The sequence below is a fragment of the Centropristis striata genome, chromosome 20 (genome assembly GCF_030273125.1).
Source record: "Centropristis striata isolate RG_2023a ecotype Rhode Island chromosome 20, C.striata_1.0, whole genome shotgun sequence".
Lineage (NCBI taxonomy): Eukaryota > Metazoa > Chordata > Actinopteri > Perciformes > Serranidae > Centropristis > Centropristis striata.
This window is the reverse complement of record NC_081536.1, coordinates 6,855,265-6,876,455: the sequence shown is the minus strand read 5'-3', so window position 1 is coordinate 6,876,455 and position 21,191 is coordinate 6,855,265. Positions and strand designations below refer to the sequence as shown.

At 42.1% G+C, this 21,191-nt stretch overlaps 2 protein-coding genes across 6 annotated transcripts in view; one reads left to right on the top strand and one right to left on the bottom strand.

The window, feature by feature from the left end:
- LOC131993192 (signal-induced proliferation-associated 1-like protein 2) overlaps nucleotides 1-16,968 on the bottom strand; it is a 97,579-nt gene extending 80,611 nt beyond the window's left edge. For all 5 annotated transcript variants that reach the window (XM_059358979.1, XM_059358975.1, XM_059358976.1 and 2 more), the window contains exon 1: nucleotides 16,832-16,968. The gene's annotated coding sequence lies outside the window, so the exon portion shown is untranslated. The remainder of the gene's footprint in view (nucleotides 1-16,831) is intronic.
- Nucleotides 16,969-17,951: 983 nt separating this feature from the next.
- On the top strand, nucleotides 17,952-20,658 carry map10 (microtubule associated protein 10). Its single transcript, XM_059358980.1, has one exon. It carries the CDS (start codon nucleotides 18,059-18,061, stop codon nucleotides 20,486-20,488), a length of 2,430 nt encoding a protein of 809 aa, XP_059214963.1. The 5' UTR covers nucleotides 17,952-18,058; the 3' UTR covers nucleotides 20,489-20,658.
- The last annotated feature ends 533 nt before the right edge of the window (nucleotides 20,659-21,191 follow it).

Below are 21,191 nucleotides of genomic sequence, written 5' to 3'. Positions count from 1 at the left end.
TGAGATTGGTATCAATATTTCCGTCTACTCTCCGCACAAAAGTTGATTTGTATTTCCAAAAATATCAAACTATTCCTTTAAAAAATACAATGTCATTTTCTGCAGCTCAGGTTTTTTTTTACCAGGAGACAAATTATCACAGAGGTTTCCTCCTCTTTAGAAACAGACAGGTAATTCAAATCTGTAAAAACAGTGATTAAAACAGTTTCACATTAAAAATCTGGGTTTCTCCAATGCTATATGGCAGCCACAGGACGTCCCAGAGGGAGTTGCAGCTAATGTTTGCTCAGCTTCTTTCTCTGGTAACTTCAGGTTCAGACATGTGATGACTAAAATCCTCCATCTGGTTAAAATATAGAGCTAAAACTGAACCAGATTTAGAAAGTGTATTGGAAAAATTGTGCCTTGATTAAATGCCCTTGATTTCTAAGTGGAGAAGTAACATATTATACCTATAACATATTGTATGAAACAAATATATATATTATAGCCATATTGAGTAAAATAGTTGATTGGACAAACCCAATGTAATTTCTTCTTTGTGCCTGAGCACACTACATGCACACTCAACATTGTCAAGGATTCTAGCCTGATCTTAAATCACAGGCTCTTATATGAACCCTATAGCGGAGTCTATTCTATCTGAAAAACAACCTCAAGGGTAACTCTTGTCATTCTATAGACAACCAATCTCAGCATGGTAGTGTGGGAGCCAGTGCTGCTTTATAATTGCAGTACTAAACAAGTTGAAACAGGATAATATGATAAGGAAAAAAGGCTTCTGCTTGATTGCTTCCACCAGGGGACATTTAATAATCCACCCAGAATGAAAGGCACCTGTATCCGCTTAGATTGAGCTCCCTTTCATGGGGTTGTGGCGATAGTCGGGCATGTGATGCATTTGCTGTCCAGTATTTTTAGTCCTGCTGATAACGGCATGCTGTGGCGAGGCAAGTTTCTCCTTAGTTATGCAGAGTCGGAAAGGAGCTGTTTAGGGAAATGGCCTGTTCCTCCTGCAGAGAGGAAGGGAGGAAAAGCAGCTGGCAGGCAACAGGCAGTCACAGCAGCATCTCTGAATGTCACTTCTCCCCTATCCGCCCCCCTCCTCTTCTCTCTCTCCACCTCCTCTCCTCCTCTCAGTTTGTTCAGGATCTGTTGTCTGAATTCATCAGAGAGCAGGAGGCTGAGCTGCCTCCACTATCCCCCCCATGCCACTCCATCTCTACGACAGAGTGAAAGGGAAGGGGGTAGTGGGCACATGAGGTGAGGGGGTGGAGAGTAAACAGTGGCTTCGCATCCCTCCATGTTGTTGCTAGGCAACTTTTTCTGCATATGACAGCCTTGAGTGACAGCAGACCTCCCTTTGGAACAAAGACAGAAAGTTGAGGGAGGGAAAGGAGAGGAGCAGAGAGCAGCGCAGAGATGAGTGGTGATCTGGTGAATGCAGGGACACACTGCTGCTGAGTTTAAAGCAATGAAAAGCAACGTAATGGAATATATGGATACAATAAATAGTCAATGAAAAGGTGAAGCAATATGACCTCAGAACACTCATTCATTCAATATCTGTAGTCACATATCTGAAATGTCTTGAGGTCAGGGCCCACCAAGGATGAAGATAAATTCTATCATGTGACTGTAGGTGAAATTGGAAGAATAAGACCAAGACCCTGTTTCCATTTAGCAGTTACATGTGGTCTGAGTGATCCCAACACAAGTGGACAGCTCTAAATACAGGTGAAAACACTGTCAGCAAGCATTGAGGACACACTGAGATCGGATGCCAAAATCCACATTTGGAGGTAGTTCAGGCCGCATGTGTCCAAATTCAGATAGTAGTGACAACGGGTAAGTGACTCTTGTCTACATTAGGGACTGCCTACTCAACTGCCGCCCCCTGCCTGAGTGGAAGTCCGTACTCATTTATGGTTTCGAACTGCAGTACGCTGGCTTTGTCCAACTCGACTGGACATTTCCAAAAAAGGCCCAAGACAAAAATTACGAGTGTGTCTCATATCTTTTGGTGATGTGGTTTGCCTGAACACACAGACTAAGAGCTGTCCACTTGTGTTCAGATCACTCAGATCGGCTGTTACTGCTAAATGGAAACAGGGTCCAAGGGTGAAGAAGAAGGGCCATTTACACAAAGACGACAAAAATAGCTGGACCAATCATCAGAAAAATTCAAGGACTCAGTGGTTTATAACCAAACTACGATCTGGCTGCATGGCCACGATTTCAGCAGCATACATTTTGTGTCACATTCTGCCTCCTGGATGCTCTACCCAGGCACCACCCCTCACCTAAACCAAACAAAGTGTTTTAAGTAAATGAGAATCAATCAATGTGCGAGAGGGCAACTCCGAACAATGACTGGATTGATTCTTGAGACATTGTCAAGACTTCATATGAGAAAACGTCTTAAGAAAGCAGAAAACATGAGTCTTTAACCTCTGTAGCTTTCTTTGAAGTTACTGGATTATTTTTCTTATTTAGGCCAAATAGGGATAGGAAATATGGCCAAATGTTGACCCATCCCTATTTGGGCTAAACAAGTAATCTCTTCTTGTCAGAACCAAGAGTCGGATGCAACTTGTGGTGGTGGATATTGGATTGGAAATTGGGAGTTTAAAACACAGTGCTTCTAAAAACATTCCGCCATTGGCCCAAACAACTATATCTCGGTTTGTACCAGATAAAGTTAACTTGATTTCCGTTGCTGTAATCACATTGCACAGCACACTAATGGATTCATTTTTGAACACTGGCTTGTTGACGGTTGCCTTAAGTGCTTATCCAAGTCTTGTTTATATTTTGCAGTTTTTCACCAACTCTTTCATTACCTATGAACATATGATTAGGATCTGTCAGAAACTCCTGAGACACAGTACCAGTATACAACCACAGCCTACAAACTATACTTTGGCAAAAGTTGGCAGACACACAATAGTACTGGCTCAGCACATCTTGTGTGCGGCACAGATGACGTGCTTCATCCATAGGGCACATAATAAGGGTTTTTTGACGATTGCAGGGGCTAAAATTAGCACGTGAATAATAATCACTGGCCTGAGAGCTGCTTTTCATTGGAAGTTTGGCAGAGGAGAGCGTGCTGGATGCCAGATCAGGGGTGCTGCTCCACGGATGTGTGTAGAGGGAGCAAAGGAAAGTTGACACTGGAAACCATATTGTTAACAGCAAAATGGGCAAAGTTGCGAGTGCTTTTAGATGACTATGTAGGATGCCAGATGCCTGTACCACGGCTGGCTAGAGAAGTGGAACGCAACACTACAAACAAACAAACAGTCCAACTATGGTTACATTTGTAACTGTATCGACCTGTTTACATTCTGTAGGTGTGGTTAGTGAGAGTCAGCAAACAAGGGAAAACTATTCAGAACTATACAAGATCTAGATACCAAAATAACAACAACAAGACAGAGCTTCTTTTTTTCAAAGTGAAGTCCATGGCCATCTGGAGCATATGTTCCAGAGCAGCAACTTCCTCCTGTAATTAATGAAGTTCTCCAAAGGGAACAGTCTGATTAAGTGAAAACTCTTCTTATTCTCCACAGGCAATGCTACCAGAGCTCAGAGAGAAATGGCTCCGACTGAATTCCTGAGAACTAGGCAGCCCTGGTTTGTCATGCAGCTGGCATCTCTTTTATGGAGTCACTTTCAAAGCTTTTCCCCCTACAAGTGGCATCAAAAACATCTGTTCCCAGAGCAGCCACCCACATGAGAGATTGCCCAGTCCTGGCAGGATGGCCTGCAGATGCAGGCAACAACCAACATGCTAATGTACATGTAAAACCTCAGACAACCACACTGTGACAGCTAAGACAACAACATGCCAAAAGTCACAAAGGGGAAGGAGAAAAGGCAACTACAGATTGAAAAGATAGGGAAATACAGGGAAATAATGAGAGGGGTCTAGCTGCAGAGCTCCAGGCTCAGGCCCACTTCCTCTGTCGGAGCCTAATTCAGCCCGAGCTTAAAGAAGGAAGTGACATCTGAAATTGTGTACTATGGTACTTTATAATTTATGAATTGATGATTTGAATAAGCCACATGTTCACCAGAAGGAACACTTAAGTAAACCATAAAACGTTGAATTGTTCTATTAACTAACATTTTGTTACGACTGTAACTTATAAAGTTAGCTAATGCTGTGCAGCAAATAACTTGCCTTAACCATGAGTTTGCTCACGCTAGCCACCTCAGTAATGTTGCTAAAATGATTACTTTTGTTTTAGCTTTTTAAAACATTTCTGTTGTTTTTGTTTGTGTAACGTTAAACAATAAACGTGCACGATAAACAAACATGATTTGCCACCATGGGTCCTGACGATGGAGATGGGTCCCAGTGACGGAGGTGGGCCTGAGTCTGGAGCTCTGCAGCTGGATGCTGTTGGAAATAATGGCTGTACTGAAAGGAAAAGAATAATGAAAGGAGGAAGAAAACCTTAATAACAATGCATGGAAGGTTATAGTGGAGGAAGAGGAGTACAATGACTAGTAATTCTGAGCCAGTGTCTCTTGGCTATATTAAAGGATGTAGAGTGGTACTTTAATTCTCAGGCAGAAGACCAATTTGACCTCCATGCTGTTCAAAGCAGTCCTGTTAGTGGAGGGGACCTGCTAATGCCTGATGAAGTAGCAGTATCACAGCTATATTAAGGCTGCTGTGTCCAGGGCGCACGAGATGCCTTAAATGTGCACTCTGCCAGTGCTCAGAGCAGTGTAAAACACTGTGCATCATTAAGGGAAGTGTGCTTAAGTACTGTCCACGGCCCTGTAAAGCCACTGCTAGTGGGGGAGAGTGGATAGAGGGAGGCAATGGGAAATGGTCCGAGTTATTTCCATTCCCTCAGCCCGTTTATGGAAACATTATTGGAGCAAGGTTCAGTTCTCACGGAGGAGGAAAAGATTCAGGAAGCAAGTAAGAGTGAGAGACAGGAGAAAGTGAAGGAGGGAGTGGAAGAGAAAAAGGGGGAGGGACTGTAGAAATGCTGCTTTTAGCTGTTTTCTCTGGAAAAGACCTTGCTCTGTGTGTGTCCTTCATTGTGTGGTTCTCCCTCTGGCAAAGGCCACAAAAGCCTCCATTTATCTATCCTGAGCATCTACCCTTATTGAGAAAAGACTCTGAAAGGCAGGCAGCCATCACATGTGCCAGGGTGACATGGCTTTTCCCTTGTTAACACTTTAGTCTTGCACCCAGAGTGCACCCCACACAATCTCCACCAGAGTGAGGGATTACTCCTGCCTACAAACGGGCAAAAAGAAATAGTACATCTGTTCTATATATTTGCATTTCTTTGGTTGAATCACAATGCACCACTTGACTCGATGGAAAGCGAACATTCTCAGTCAGGCGTGAGAAACCCACCCCATCAATGAGGCCTTTTTCCACCCTTTGGTTTCTTTACCCTGGGTAACAGCACATCACAAGGAGCAGCTTGCACAAAACACAATCTGTCAACTTGGAGGCAGACGGGGCCAGTTTATTCATGATTTGCCCTCATCAGTTTCTATTTACTCAGTGTTCTTGGGAGTAGAAAGCGGACCAAGTGCAATTTTAGGACATCGCAATGTGCGCTATTCAGCAATCTGCAGCTCTAATTGCAGAGTGAGAGGAATTTTCTACATCTCTAGCATTGAGGCACAACAGCTGCAGCTGGCATGGCATGCGGTGGGTGTGTTTAAGGGAGGTGTGGCGGCTGAAAGGGTGTCAAAGACTAACCTCCCACTGAGAGCCACCCACACACGCGCACCTAAGCATAAACACAAGCAAATGCACACAGTGTTACATGCACAGACGCCCACATGTTCACAATCACACGGTGTGCTTTTGTCTCCATGTGCAGATTAATAACGGTAATGGCATACCGAAGCATCAGGGGAAATACTGCTCTCTAAAATTTGCCTCCCTCTCCAACTGCCACTCAGCAGCGCATCCTTGATCTCACTGATTTAGAGAGGAGTCAGCTGTCATGCAGTACACACACATTCCTCCAGTCGACTGAGGGAATATAAATGCTCTTTTCTTTGCCTTCACGTCGTCTCTCTTCTTGTCCCCACCTCGTTACGCCACCGTCTCACCATCCCCCTTCCTGAATGCTAAATGGGGAAAAGTGTCCAGTGAGATGAGTGCGGATGAATTCATTCCCTCCACCAGGAGCCAAGTGCACTGATCCGACCTGACGTGAGGGCCCCCTGTGATCGAGTGACCTTTGACCTTAAGGCCTGATCGAGGCCAACGATCTGATGAGGTTGCCTTATGAAGGGGGGAAGGGAGTGTATAAAGAATGGGGGGTTGTGAATGAAAAATATAAGGCTGTATGCATACGGCAGCATTTCCTGAGAGACCTCACTGGTGAATGCGCATGGAAGTCCATTGGCATCAATATTAATGCAATTCAGAATGACATCTTTAAATGTACTTTACTCAAGCAGAGATCAGGCACAGAAGGAAAAATGTGCGCAGGAAGGTGTCTGTCCTCAATTACAGAGCTCGGCCAGACTTTTTTTTAAACACAGAATCCCAAATAAGCAGCGATTTCCTTATTCCTCACTCCCTTATCTCTTAACTGCAGCAGGCTCTGAAGAATGTCATCAAGATGGCAGCATTTGGAGAAAGCACCAGGCACTGGCAGCTGTACAACATGCACTCAGGGTCACAAACCCGGCAGAATCAAGACGAAAATCTTGCTTTCATTTAAGATGATTGCAAACGCAGTGTTATACCCAGCAGGGTTTGGTAAGACGGGCGACTCCCACTGGGGAGTGGCTATAAATAAAATCTTAGTCAACCTACCTAGATTAATAAGAGAGAAGAAGAGTCTTTTAGCATTTCGTTGGTGTCTGACCTTGAAATGCCACCTCAGAAATGTAAAAAAAGTCAAATTCCCACCATAACTATCATCCCTGAGAAAGCACACACAGTGGAACGATTTCAGATGAAATCAATAACAACCACAGTCTTCCAGTATGAGACTCCCTGAGGCAAAATCCTATTAAACAGAGGCTCATGTCTAAGTGTGTGTGTTTTTCAGCATCTATGGCAAAATGTTGGGCAAGCCCATCATATTCTAAATTGTAAAACTAGCCACGGGCATGTTGTTGATTCTGCAGTGCAACAACAACAAACCCTGAGGTGACAAAGCAATGGTGCAGCAGCAATCCATGAAGTCAACAAACAGAGCAGCTTGGACTAAACAGGGAATCAGACTCTGTTTGAGCAGCAGACTCTGGGGAAATGCAAAGAGTCTCCTCAGGGACCCCAGACTGCCTTTCAGTGAAAATTAAACAAAATGACAGGAAGCAATTAGCATACACTCATTTCTCTCTTTACACTCCCCTAGAAAATGTCAAATGTCACCACCTGAGAGAATGGATCTTCGTGTGTGACCAGATGAGAATCTGTGTGTTTACATGCACTTAACTAACCTGATTATTGTTGGCTTTCTGCACTAACCTGATTTATTTAGAGTCATGTAAATAAGGGTCTGTTTCCTTAAAGAGACAGTTCAGCCCAAAATCAATAATACATGCTGTGCTATTTATCAATCTAGGTTGTTTTGGTGTGAGTTGCTGAGTGTTGGAGATGTCGGCTGTCTGCCTTTTCTAGTATATATATATAATATAATGAAACTAAATAACATTATGCGCCTTAAAAATATGTTGTTGTTTTATAAAAACTCAACAACAATGTGTCTTTCCAGAAATCACAACCCGCTAACTCAACATAATCCGCAAACCTTGCAGTTTCACGTAGGAACTATTCTCTTTTTACCAAACTTCAACTGACAACCACGCACAGAAGGAAGCGTGCATCTACGCATCTGTCCAAATGTAAACGTTAATGGCGTCCTCCTCAGCTGAGCTAAATCTTAGTTCAGAAGGACAAGTTAAATCTTGTCCTTCTGCCAGGTGAAAGGGTTGGAGTGTGTAGTTTCCTACAAATGCAACTGCCCATAACAAAGTCTATGGATTATCTTAAGTAACCAGGTCATGATTTCTGAAAAGAAACATTGCTGTTAAGTTTTTCGAATGTCATTTTAAGCACTTTGAGCACAACAAGCTAAGTGCCATTTAGTTCTATTATATTTGAGAGAAGGCAGACATGTTTATGGATGATTTGTCCAACATTTGCCAACATAAAACTTAACAACCTAGATTGATAAATAGTACTATAGACAAGAGAAAAAAATATGTATTTTTGATTTTGGGGTAAAAACAAACAAACAACTGTCCTTGTGTACTGTAATGGAGGTAGAAAATTGGGATAGATCTGGTCAACACAGGAATATTTCTGCTCGAAAAATCTTGCCGAGTTAACCAACACATACCATTGGAGTATAATGTGTGTATGTGCATGACTGTAGCCATACAAACTGTGGAAGCAGTATGGAGGAAAGAAAATAACTAACTTTCAGTGAGTAAATATATAACAAAGTAAATCCATAAACAAGCAGCGGGAAGCTTACTTTGACCTCTGACCTTTGGTGTTTGTGTGCTCCACCTAAACACAGATTATCTGGAGACAGATGAGAACAGTGTAATTATACAGCTGCTCCTGTGGTCAGATATGCAGCACCTGGCTGTGTATCCAGCAGTTGTGTGTTGTTCCTTGTGTTTTGGCTTGAGCCGACGCAGCTTAGCGCTGAACTGTATGTGGCCCTGCAGTCCTGTTTACATTTCAGAGAGGTTCCGAGGGCTTCCAGTAAACATAGCCTGGGGAAGGTAAGCAGTGAATGAACACACAGTGTAGCTGCTAGGCATTGTAAGAATTACAGACCTCTTGTTAGGAGCCTAACAGTGTCTGGGACAGTGTTTGCTTGACGGTGTTATGCAATCCTTTATTCCTTTGCTTCTTCTTCTTTTAAGGCAGTGAACCCATCTAAGGGCTAGCATTCAGTGTCAAATGAAGCTCTGCCCACCCCCTGTGGCTAACCTCTAAACATCCACAGTAGCTTTCAATACACTTGAGCGGAGGGGAGCGGTTGATCTCCTCCACATTGACAGACAGTGCGATTACAGAAGCAAGAGAAAAGAGAAAAAATCAGGCCACTGTCACTCCAGATCATTATCCTCCGACAACAGCCTTTACAAATCACATAAAAGGAAGGATAGTCAAAATGATGTTGCAAAGAAGGAAGGAGAAAAAAAAAAGCAAGTGAGATGGAATATACTACTCTAGCTTCGAATTAGCTCTGCTTGGCTGGGCCGGTGCTCCTTAAACACATCATACTGCCGCTGCAGCAGCCCTGAGTACAGGGAAAGGCCAGGCCAACTGCCAGCCCTGCACAGTTCAGCTCCTCTCGGCTTCAGCTTTCCCTTCCACTTTGTGTAAAAGGGTTTCCCATACACACCAGTAACTCCAGTATCCCAGCCTTGTCTAAAATAGTCAACTCTAACAGCAAGTTACAAGAATAGGCCAAAGGCAACATCATGTAAAGGCATTTTTGTGCTTCAGTAAGTGGATACAAGGGCTACGTTGTAATGTCCTGGTTTAATGGTGTGCATAATTCAAAAGTACGATCTGAACTGAACAAAGAGACAAAAAGGATATTGAAAAGAAGTATATTTATTTTGACCCAATGAAGCTCTAGAAAAATACAAGAATGCTGTAACAGCGCTGATTTTTTCGAGCCGACACATAACGAGTTTGACAGCTTTGCCGCTGCTGCCAAATGAAAGAATAACAAAACAAGTATAATACATTGCATCACATAACTGCGAAATACACACAGAAAATAGAACAGCAAATGGCCAAAGTTTTGTCACAACTCTGGGATTTCCAGTATAAACCACATTTATTCAGTAAACCAAACTCATTATCATCTGATTTATGGATCAGTGGAAACACAAACAAGGATAACATCCTCCTCCCAACATGTTTCGTCAGCGCTTTTAAAAACACAATGACAGACTGCAGACCATGACCAGACTTTCTAATTTGTCTCATGTCAGTGAGCTGGCAACATGAAAGCAACCAACAAAAAAACAGACACTTTCTCACAATTGATAAAAGCTTGTTTAGGAGAAAGTTCCTTCCTGTGAAAAGGCTGATACAGAAAAATTTTACATTCCCGTCAGTGCTGAACACAAAGCAGAATAGACTTTCTCACAGCACAAAGCAGCCTCTGTCAAACAGCATAGAGCAGTATAATTCAACTTTTTTTCTTCTATTCTTTATCTATTCATTCTTTAAGGAAGTAATGCTCAAAGAAACTGACTTACAGTGTTCCATCCATTGATGCAATCCTGCTGTTCATGTAGGTTAGATAGACTTTTGCTTAACAACAGTGTGGAAGCACTGCAGTGCACTGGTGAGGTTAAGTGAAGGATACTGACTCCAGCAGAAATGCTTCAATGGCTCTCTCACACTCACACACACACACATACATACACACACACACACACAAGCGCGCACATGCAAACACCCCAAAGCAGAGCACTTTATGGCACATCTGTCACGGCTCTGCTCCATTTGACTTGTTAATTACAATCAACCTCTATCAGAAACAAGCCAGCGTGCCTTTTACGCTTTAAAACAACTCATCCGATGGCCATTTGCTCCTTGACTCACCCTGTGTTGATTTGACAGTCAAGGGCGCAGATGTTTGCACGAAGGGTTTCGTGCAGGATTGGCCTACATTTTATGAGTACGGGTCTAATTTACTGTACCTTCGTGGACTCCTAAATTGCTTATGTTACATAAATGGAAATTATGAAATAAATACTCTGATTAATAATACAGGAATATATATACAAACCAATTAAATGGGAAATAAGTCCATCCATCCATCCCCTCCAACCATCAAACTCAACTTTGTATTTATTCATGTCGTATCATACTTTTTGGCAGGTAATTCAACTATGGGGGGCACCATACACTATATAAAGATGGATGACGTGTCTTCACTTCCTCCCACTGTACAAAAATAAAACCAAAATAACCCGGATACGGGCGCTGCCTTCCTGCACCGGTGAGAACATTTGGAACCATAACCGGAGTTTGAGCAGTAGTGTAGTCGAGGTATTGATGTGAATCACAGCTGTCAATCGACAAATTAACAAATTAAAACCATATCAGTGTGATAGGAACGACATAAAATGACAAAAAATGTACTCGACGTGTTGAGATGTTTTGGCTTCACTTTTAGGGGTTGTTATTGTTTCATTTACCATTATTCCTGTCTTCATCCATATGATTATTTACTTTTTAGCTCTTTTTGTAACAAATATTGGCCATTTTGGAGTTCCACAGTGGACAGATTTATCAAGGTGGTGTTCAATGAAAGAGATAAAGAAAGAAAAAAATCTACAAAGGCCGTAATGGTATGCAGTCCGGACTCTGGCTGTGTCACCCACACCCAGTCCTGTCTGCCTATTCAGACAGGCCCATTCTTTCTCGCTACAGTAGGAAGGAGGTATGCACATCGCCACTAAACCAAATCCCTTCTTATCTCCCATTGGAGGCTGGCTACGACCACAGAGGTCAGCTGTCCCGATTGTCTGGGCCCGCTGAGGGGAACACAGACCGAGTTAACCCCATGGGTCATGACTGGTCCTTGGACTCAGTGGCAATCGGGTTAATGACTGGCCCGCAATCATTCTCTCCATTGTGGCCCAGTGACAGACACGTAGACAAAACATGTACGGAGGGTCAGCAACTTTCAGTGGCCTTTTCTCCAACATTCCTGATATGGACACTAATGAGTCCCCAAGGGAACAGGAGGTGCAGACATAATTCATCTTGGCAAGACACATTTTCCTATATGCTTGACTATTGCAAATCCATAATGCATGAACATGATGTTTTTTGGAGTGACAAAGTTAAAGGATTGGCTTGGTGAACCAAAGCATGATGGCCCCATGCTCACAGCTCTGATGAGTGGTATTTACACTGCTGTACACTGGATAGAAATAGCTAAATTGTACTGCATTGTGCCTTCACACCAGGGACAAGATGAACACATTTAGTGCAAAGCCGGGCGGTTGTGATTAGCCTCCATTTTGCCATTTATCCTAATGATCAAGCTGAAGGTATAAATGCACCATAATTATCTCAGAATGGATAACCAGCGGGGTGAAGTGAATGAAAAGCAAAAGGTCATCATTTATTTAAAAATCTGACATAAACAGTCCTCCTTTATAAACTGAGATGACCTACATTTTGCCATTGTGTGAGATTATCTGCAGGATTAACAATTTTCTTACAGATAAAAAAAATATCTTGTAACATCTGTGTTGAGTGTCGGGGCTACATCTGTAAGCCACCGCCATTGAGATCATATGTAGCTCCGTCTGTCAGTAATGTGTAGGATGGAGCTTAGTCCAGAAAATCATGTGAGGTTTCAAAAGGTCATCGTTAAACAGTAAGGTCCAAGCAGGTCTAAGCGCGTCATATGATTTTTTTTCATGACCAGCAGAAATAATACCTAATGCGTGGATATAATGCAATACACAATGTGCCATCTGCAACAAAAGGTCTTCAAAACAGCTGTAATTAGGACATAAGGAAGCACACTGTATGTGATCCATTGCTCCGGCTGAAGATATGAGATCCCTAATCTTTTACTTTAATGGTCTAACATGAGCCAGCAGTGATGGCAAAAGGCTAAAACCTTTATTCCCCCCTCCTGCCCCCAGATAACACCTCCTCCTCAGTCCTTCAGACGCTCGGCTGTGTGTCACAAGAGGTTGACAGGGACCTCACCAGCAACGGCGCGATCAGCATTTGACTTCTGTCACCATACCATCTGCTCCATCCAGTAGCTTCCCCTCCAGCCATGGCACTGCTTTTTCACTCAAATGCGCTTGGCTGGCACGACAGCAAGCTCAACTGGATGAGTGGCAAGAGGGTGGGGAATAAAGAGCAGAACGGATGTAACATGTAGAAGAACAAGGGATGGGCTGGTGTAGCCATTTCAGCCAATTTGACTGAGGTAATAGCATTTACTAATGCCATTAACTTCTACCTCTGAGACAAGAAAACCATGAAATTGTTCGCTGGATCCATTTCTCCTTTAAAATCACATAAGGTATAACGCAGAAATCTCTTTATGAAATGCCTTTTAAAGGCAGGATTACATCTGAACGAATTCACCATCTGCATTTAATCTACTGTATCTACTATACGTCTTAACCACTTCAGTCAGAGTAAGATTAACCCACAACACATATAGATCCAAATAAATAAACAAAGGCGATCCACATATGTCCTCAAGAAACACGCCACAGGCTTTAACATCTCATTTGTGCATGTCACATAAAGAGTAGAATTATGGTGATGGTGGCGTCTTCCTGCGGTTCCCTGAAATGCACGCTGACATATGCCAGCACCCAAGCAAGCTGTTAAACATGCCTTCTTAAGGCTATTACTGTGATTACACATGAGAAGTAGTATGAAGTGCACTGCAGCCAAACATGATAAATGACCCTAAGAGAACCCAACACATTGACCTTGGAGTGGTTCAAGTCGGAAGATCCTTTGGTAACCATCCTTCAGCCTTCCTCAGAGAACCATATGGAAGGTTTATTGATACTTTTTATACCAAACTAACGGGACACATTGCTGGCACTGATGAGGCAAATAGTTGTGGAGGTTTTCAGTGACCATCAGTGTTACAAATCTGATTTTGCCTCATTTTCACTGCAAAATTCGGCTTGATTTGAGTTATCTCACTTTAAGTACCAGGCACTTGGGGCCACTATGGTTTAGCTATTTAAAACCTCAACCAAGGTGGTGCCCATATAGAGTGCCATAACTTTTGATAATGGGAAAAAAAAAAAAAAGGGAAAGTAGAGTTTGAGTAGACCTGTGTCATACCTTTCAGTGGAAATATGGCATTTGTCTGTACTGTACACATTCTTAACATTGATCAGCAAACCACCAAAATCCATCCCAAAGATCAATTCATAAAAAAACATCAACCTAATGACGGCATCTGTGCTTTCCCTGACAGTGATGAGTGGGCTTAAATCCTTCCATAAATCCAGACTGCAATCAAAACAAAGGCTGACAAAAAGACGGAGAGAGAGTCTGGCTCTCACAACAGGAGCAGGCAGCATGTGATCCCCTGTCTGCTGGTTGGTTGGTTTTGAAGCAACAGGATTTGGTCGGGAGGCCTATTGTGAATCCTGGCTAGTCAGCCAGCCGGTCAGCCCGCACAGACCAGAACAGGCTTCCTGATCCTCGTCACATGCATGGGGTGTGGGATCTGTTGAAAAGGGGGGCGCCACATGGTTTGGCATGCTTCGATGGTACAATGAGGAGAAATGCATCACCCCTAACAAACATGGTCTTTAGCAGTTTTCCCCTCTACTGTTCTCCAAATCATGACCAGTCAGCACAACAGTAGCAAAGCACCGTGGGAACAGAGACAAGGGGAAAGACTAGGAAACAGTGTCAGCGCACTGGGGGAGTGGTGTAACAAGAAGCCTGGAAGCAGCCGCAAAAGTTAAGTAATTCCCCAAACCTTAAGAAAGCTCTGTGTTATGGTAATATCTTTAAAAGGCAAACACAACATAATGGCTGTAACTCTAGTGGGGCGTCTCCAAGCCCACTAGGCCAGAAGACATCCTAACCAGCTCTGCAATGATAACAACTGGATATGGCCTGTGGGCATGTCACAGGAAGCCGTTCCTCTGCCAATCATGACAGGTGCCTTATTGTTCAGCTGAGCACACATTGTGCTCATAACTTTATTTTGAAAGATATATCTATGCAGCTCTATTACCCTTTGTCTGGTTAGCCAAGCAGAAGGTGCTGTTAGAAATAGATGAGAACACATTTCTTCTTCAGGGCCCTGTCTGCGCCCTATTGATGGTAGAATGCAACAGATCTCTATTCAAACTAAGATTGAAAGACTTTTTCTTGGCACTGTCATTATCATGGCTGCTGAATAGGTCTCCCTCCAGGAGTGCGCTGAGATGGGGTACCTAGGCAGCCTCATTTTCATCTACATTATGGAATATCTTGTCTTTAATCTATCTTTCATCTATCTGGTAGAAAAGTCTGTCTTCCCTTCTGTATGTAACAATGACATAGACTTTCCAACAGAAAATTCAACAAGGAAAGAATCAGTCAAAAAACAAAGATTACATTGGTTATGAATTGGATGCAACTACATAATGACAAAAGGTATGGATGCAAACAGACTATAGACATCCACAGGCATCTACTTATGTAAATATTTGCATGATGACAGAGAAAATGAGCAGATTAATGGGGTTGTTTTTCGCTTCTGTGCCCAATAATAGCAAATTATTCACACATCACTACAGATGTCTTAATGCTCATTCAGGAGAGTGGTCAGTTGACAAATTGCCTCACTGATTTGCAGACCCGACAGCTTGAGCTAAGCCAAACATTTTTGGTTTAAAGGGAAAATGTGTTAAATGTTATACCAGGCCATGAACATACTGGAGTCATCTTAAAACACTCCTGTGCCCACTTAGTTCAGCACAGCCCCACGGAAAACTAATCTTTCCCAGACATAAAACCCTGTGAAAAATAATGGCGTCTTATTGATTTCAACGCTCCAGGAGAGAAGAACTGTTTATGCTTGATCTGTTAAGATGGAAGCTGTGAAGCCAGGAGGACAGAAATGCAGTGCACTAAAAATGAAACAATGGAAACTTGCATTTACACACAAGAGCACGTATTTGTTGTGTCTGCAGCAAGCTAACGGCGCAGGAATGGGCCTATTTGTTCCCCTTTATTGGGAAGTTGGCTAAACTTCCTGCAGGAAGACAGCAAAGGATATGGTCCTGGAAGACAAACAACATTTCACTTGTTTACCTCTCCCAGTGGAGTATACAGTGCATTGTATGTTGTAAACCAGTAATGAAGCATGATTGTACATGTTGTGTACAAGCAGACCGCCAGATATTGTGTATGGAGAATCCAAACAACTGTGATGTTAGGGGAAATTGTTCTTTGTCTGGGCATACTGACAAGATCCCACTGCTGCAAAAAGTAAAGATACCCCAGATAATATCAAAATACAGCAGTAAAAGCACAGCAGAGTGATATTTATTGAAAAATAGTTGTTATTATTATTAGAAAAATAAATCCACTCTGGGTTTCCCAGAATAATTAAATATGGCCTGTAAGACTATAGCGTGGGCCTCACCTACAGTGAGCATGTGAAGGCTTTATTATCCATGACCAGTTGGACAATGATGCCTTTATCGCCCCCCACCGTTATCATGGAAGCACTCCACTAAACAAATTCATTCAAAAATATTTCTGTGCAAGCCAGTATAATTCACCCCCACACGCGCACGCAGGGGCATACACCACCACAACCCCCACCATTACAGAAAATATGACGACAATGTGTAATATAATATTAAATAAATTAAATCATTATTAAAAATATTCAGAGTGATATATAGGCTATATAATATAGTCTGCTTTTAAAAATGTGGTTGCAAAATTTAGTGTATTTTCCATTGATTTTGGTCTATAAGTTAAGATAACATGCTACTTGATAAATAAACATAACTGAGTTAACTAACGTTATAGGTTAACGGCAACATTAATGAAAAGAGACATGTAAGCTATATATAGGCAACTGCTAAAACATCATATTACCCGTTTTGTTAAATATATGTCACTCAAATTAAATTGACTTCGCTGCCTGAAAGTAACTTTATCCTTTGTGTTCACTATTACCACCGATATGCCAATGAGTTTCTCCGCCTTTCGCTACTCTCACTGCGTGTAGCGCTCCTCACTTTCAGCTTACAGCTCTACTTTTTAGTTTGTTGGGCGAGTCGGAGGCAGAAAAAAAATGCATTCATGTCTTCCTACCGTAAAATGTGAGCGGTGTCCAGTCCAAGCTGCGAGGTTGTTAACGTCGCTAGTTATCCTTAGAGGGTAAAACCAGTAGAAGCTCCGGTAGCCGGTCTCGCATCTCTCTCTCTCGGTGTCAGCCTCCAGACTGAAGTGGCACAGACCATAGCGATATGCATCCAGCACCTATCTCCGTGATGACAACACGCACGGAAAAAGACTCCGCCCACCCGACGCTTGCAGAAACTCTCTGCAGTTCACTCCTGCTCACACACACACACACACACATATTATTACCATAGATTTGTTGCTTTACATTTAAGAGACACTAACAGACTAATATACACTAAAGGCAAATAACGAGTAATGTGTAAACGAAGTCCTGTGGCCTTGTTGCCACCATAATACTAGTTTAGTCTATAAGCCCAGTAAGCCCTACAGTGGCACCATCTGGTGAAAAGTTGCTCACTCAAACTATATCTGAATACATTTTCATTTTTATATTCATTCGACTTGTGTTTGTGTATCGTGTTTTCTTGTAGTTACATGTAAAGTGCTTTATAGCAGTTTTACTTTTCAAGTTTGCTTTTTATTTCCTTTGTAAATATACTTCCTCTATTAAATTTATCGACACAAAAATCCCTTAAATTTCTTAAAAAGGAATGACAAAACACAGGCACTGTTATTGATATTTAACAAATATTTCATACACCGAGGACTTTTGGCACTGCTTTCCTTTTCTTTCCTTTATTTATACAGAAAAATAAGAATAACTGTGACATTTAATAAACAGAAATGTAAAAAAAAAAAAAAAAAAAAAAAGATAACAATTAAAAAATGAATAAGAATTTAAAAAAAATCATTATTTGTATATACATACATATAAAATAGTTTATCTTATAGTTTGAAAGTTTGAGACATTTAATCTAATCTTTAGACTAGTTTTACATTTATATACATTTATTTTATTTTATATTTATTTATTACATCAATTGTAGTGTTATGATTGGTTTAACACAATATATATTCTTTTATTCCAGTCCAGAAAGTAATTGAAAGTACACGATGCTATCCCTAAAACTACATTTCCCAGGTATCCCGGGGTATTGTATGACGCAAAATGCTCGCGACAGCTGTTTGTTTCCATGGAGCCGATGGAAGCTAAAAGCGCTATTTGAGGATTAGCTAGTTAGCCGCTAAATTAGTTAGCTCGTTGGCTTTTTTTGTTGTCACACAGATTTCAGGATGTCAGGACGAGAAGACAGTGATAATTTAGAGACTCTGTTTTCATTTGAGCTCTTGGTTGAATATATCCGAATCGAAAAAGGAAGTAAAGTTTCCGACGAGCTGGCTCTTGGACTACGACTGTTGGATTTTCCAACGCTGCTTATTTACCAGCCTCAGCAGAGCAGTGGTGACGCAAACCAACGGCAACATGATGGAAAGGAAAAGCAGGGAGAATACGCCTTTAACAGAGGGAAGTCTTGCTTCTTCAAAATGAACATGAACTCTCTGCATAGCCATCTGTCAAACACCCCTCTCTATGCCATGGTGCTGGATGTAAAAGAGGAGATCCCTAAATTAGTTGGTACCTCACTCATCTCACTGGGGAAAGCAATGGACAGAATCAGACAGGATGTGACTGATCATGGTGTTTCTACTCCCTCATCTCATGGTGAAAGGGGGGCTGTTGCTATATGCAACCTCACAGGGGAGAAAATTGGATCAATTTCCCTGAGCTACAAACTGCTAAGTCTGGGAGCTAGTTTACTGCCTCATATCACAGAAAGCTGTGGTCTTGAAAGCACCAGTCTACCCAGACAACAACAGATCATCATAGAGAAAAACATCCCACAATCACTGCTTCGTGACTGTGGAAATTCTGATGTTAGCAGACACATGCAAAACAACAAACCATCAGATGAGAATAGCTTGATAAATGAGGAGGACAATGGTGTTACCATGCAGAGTGAACACAAGCCAAGATGCCAAATGCCTCAAGAAAGTGAAAACAATTTTGAAGATGATTTAACTATATTGTGTCCGCCACATTTATTCTACAAAAATTCTGCAGAGGAAAATCGCAAAAATGAAGCAGGGGATTGCAGATTACTGAATCGAGACTTTGAGGCTTTTACATTTGAAGAAGAAGAGACAAGTGAAAATGAAATTGGAGGAACAAGTTCTCCAATGATGAACCAGAGAGTAAACCAGAAAACAAGTGTGACTTCAAATGTCCTCGGGGACGCCTTGAGACAGTTGCCTCTGCTAAATGCTCTTCTTGTTGAGCTGTCGCAGTTGAATAACCAGAACCCAAACCAGCCCTGCTCTATTCATCCCCATCTATCTTGGATTTACAGGCCCGCTTCTGCAGAGCCTTCAGCTGGGCGTGGAAACACACCACGGAAGGCGCAAACAAAGTCGTTACAGAAAACAAGACAAGGAACTAGTCCCAATTTAAAACTTTTACACTCCCCCAGAAACTGTTCTACACCAGTAGCTAGGCCTGCAAGAGACAAACAAGAAGAGGCTTTGATTGAGAGTAAAAACTCCAGTAAATCTCCGAGGCAAAAGCTTGTATATGGTACAACTAAAACATTCAACCTGAGGCTGAAGCAAATTTCTCCTCTGAAAGTAAAACGCCGTGAATGCATGGACTTACTACAAAATCAGTCAAGCACGGTCAAAGAAAAGGCAAAGTCAAGTCACAAGATCATAAAGTCCAGCAGAAGAAAATCAGTAATTAATCAGAGCTCCAGGATCGATGAAAATGTTGAGACAATGATGCAAAACATCACAGCAGATTCTGCACAACAAGAAACAATCACACTAAAACACAAAACCCTGCATGGTAAGGTTCATGGTAAACAAGACAGAGACTCTCCGAGAATTTCAGAAAAAAACTCAGTTTCTGAAAGAGACTTGAAATGTATTCACATCCCCAGTGTGGATTGTGACAGTGTGTCCCAAAACAAAGACAAGAAGAAGCATTACAGTGAATCAAATCAAGTCAAATCACAGTCTGAATCTGACAGGCACAGAGAGAAAATTGAATCTTCCACAAGCAGCAGCCCCAAATCTTCATTTTCAGACTCCAGTGGGGAAGAAAATGAGGAGGCAGACTACGCTGATGACTTTAACAGCCTCGAGCCCAGTGATGCCTACTCCCCGGACCCCATGAGCAGCCCCGAGCCCTCCAGAGCCAAGACTTCCAGGTCTCCTGTCCGCCTCGACCTCTGCAACTCAGACTCTGAAGGTTTCCACAAGAGAGCGGTCCTCCCGGTACCCATCAAAGCCCCCAGCTCTCCAGTGCGCTCTCTGAGGGGCACCCACGTCATCCGGCCTCGGACCCACGCCTCGGCCCTCAGCTTCTCCTCCGAGGATGGGGACAGAGACGGTTCCTTACAAACTATATGCTCCAGAAAACAGATGAAAGAAAGCAGTAGAGTAGACAGGAGCTCTGGTGCTGAGAGTTTAATTTCATCAAGAGGCCAAAGGAGTGGGTCAGCCAAGAACAGCGGCCCTGTTCGAGGACTTTCTCTAGAATCAGTATCTTCCTTTGAACCACATGAGGTGGAGGAACTGGAGGATGAGCTTGGATCTCTGGATTTCAAAAAGGAGTATCAGCATATCTCTGAGCTAGTGGCCAACAAACTCCCTGGTTACACAATGTAAAGAAAAATCAACATTATGGTATCATCAAGGCTGCACTGTTTCCTCGATCCAAGTGAAACGGTAGTTAGTATTACTATAGTGTATATAACTGTGTAAATTTGTTTATGTTTCATTTCAGTAATGATTTCTGACAACTTCTTTGAATAAAGACAAGCTTTTTATGGAAATAATGTGTCTATTTGACATCTTAATCACTCAGTTAATACTGGGCTACTCGACATTTGCATAAACTGTTGGACTGTGAGCCTTTTAGCGACATATAAGAGGAAGGAAAATCTCTCCATGCACACCGTTTATGCAAATTATTTAACTTATAAGCTCTCGTTTCCAGGCAAGTTGTCACAAGCTGTAAATCTCCCAGAGCACAGAGGGCAGCTTCTCATTTGAGGGTATTTCCTTTAAATACAACCTGCTACTTTGCATTTGTCTCCTGATATTATTTGGCAAGCAAAACAGAGACAGCTACTCATTCATTCATTTTCAAACCGGTGCGTCTGGTTTTGCATGGAAGTTGTGGTTAGGTTTCTATGTCTGTGTGTGGGACAGTTGAACCTTATGCATTTGCATTGGTTTTAATACATTACTATTGTTGAATATATTTACTCAAATACTGTAATTAAGTAGCATTTTAAGGTACTTTCACTTTAAGCATCAAAATGTAATGCTTCTTTGTTGTTACACTCCACTACATTTCAGAGGGAAC

What these genes read in the sequence shown, in the direction of transcription:
- map10 (XM_059358980.1), top strand. Translation starts at nt 18,059, where the DNA reads ATGTCAGGACGAGAAGACAGTGATAATTTAGAGACTCTGTTTTCATTT.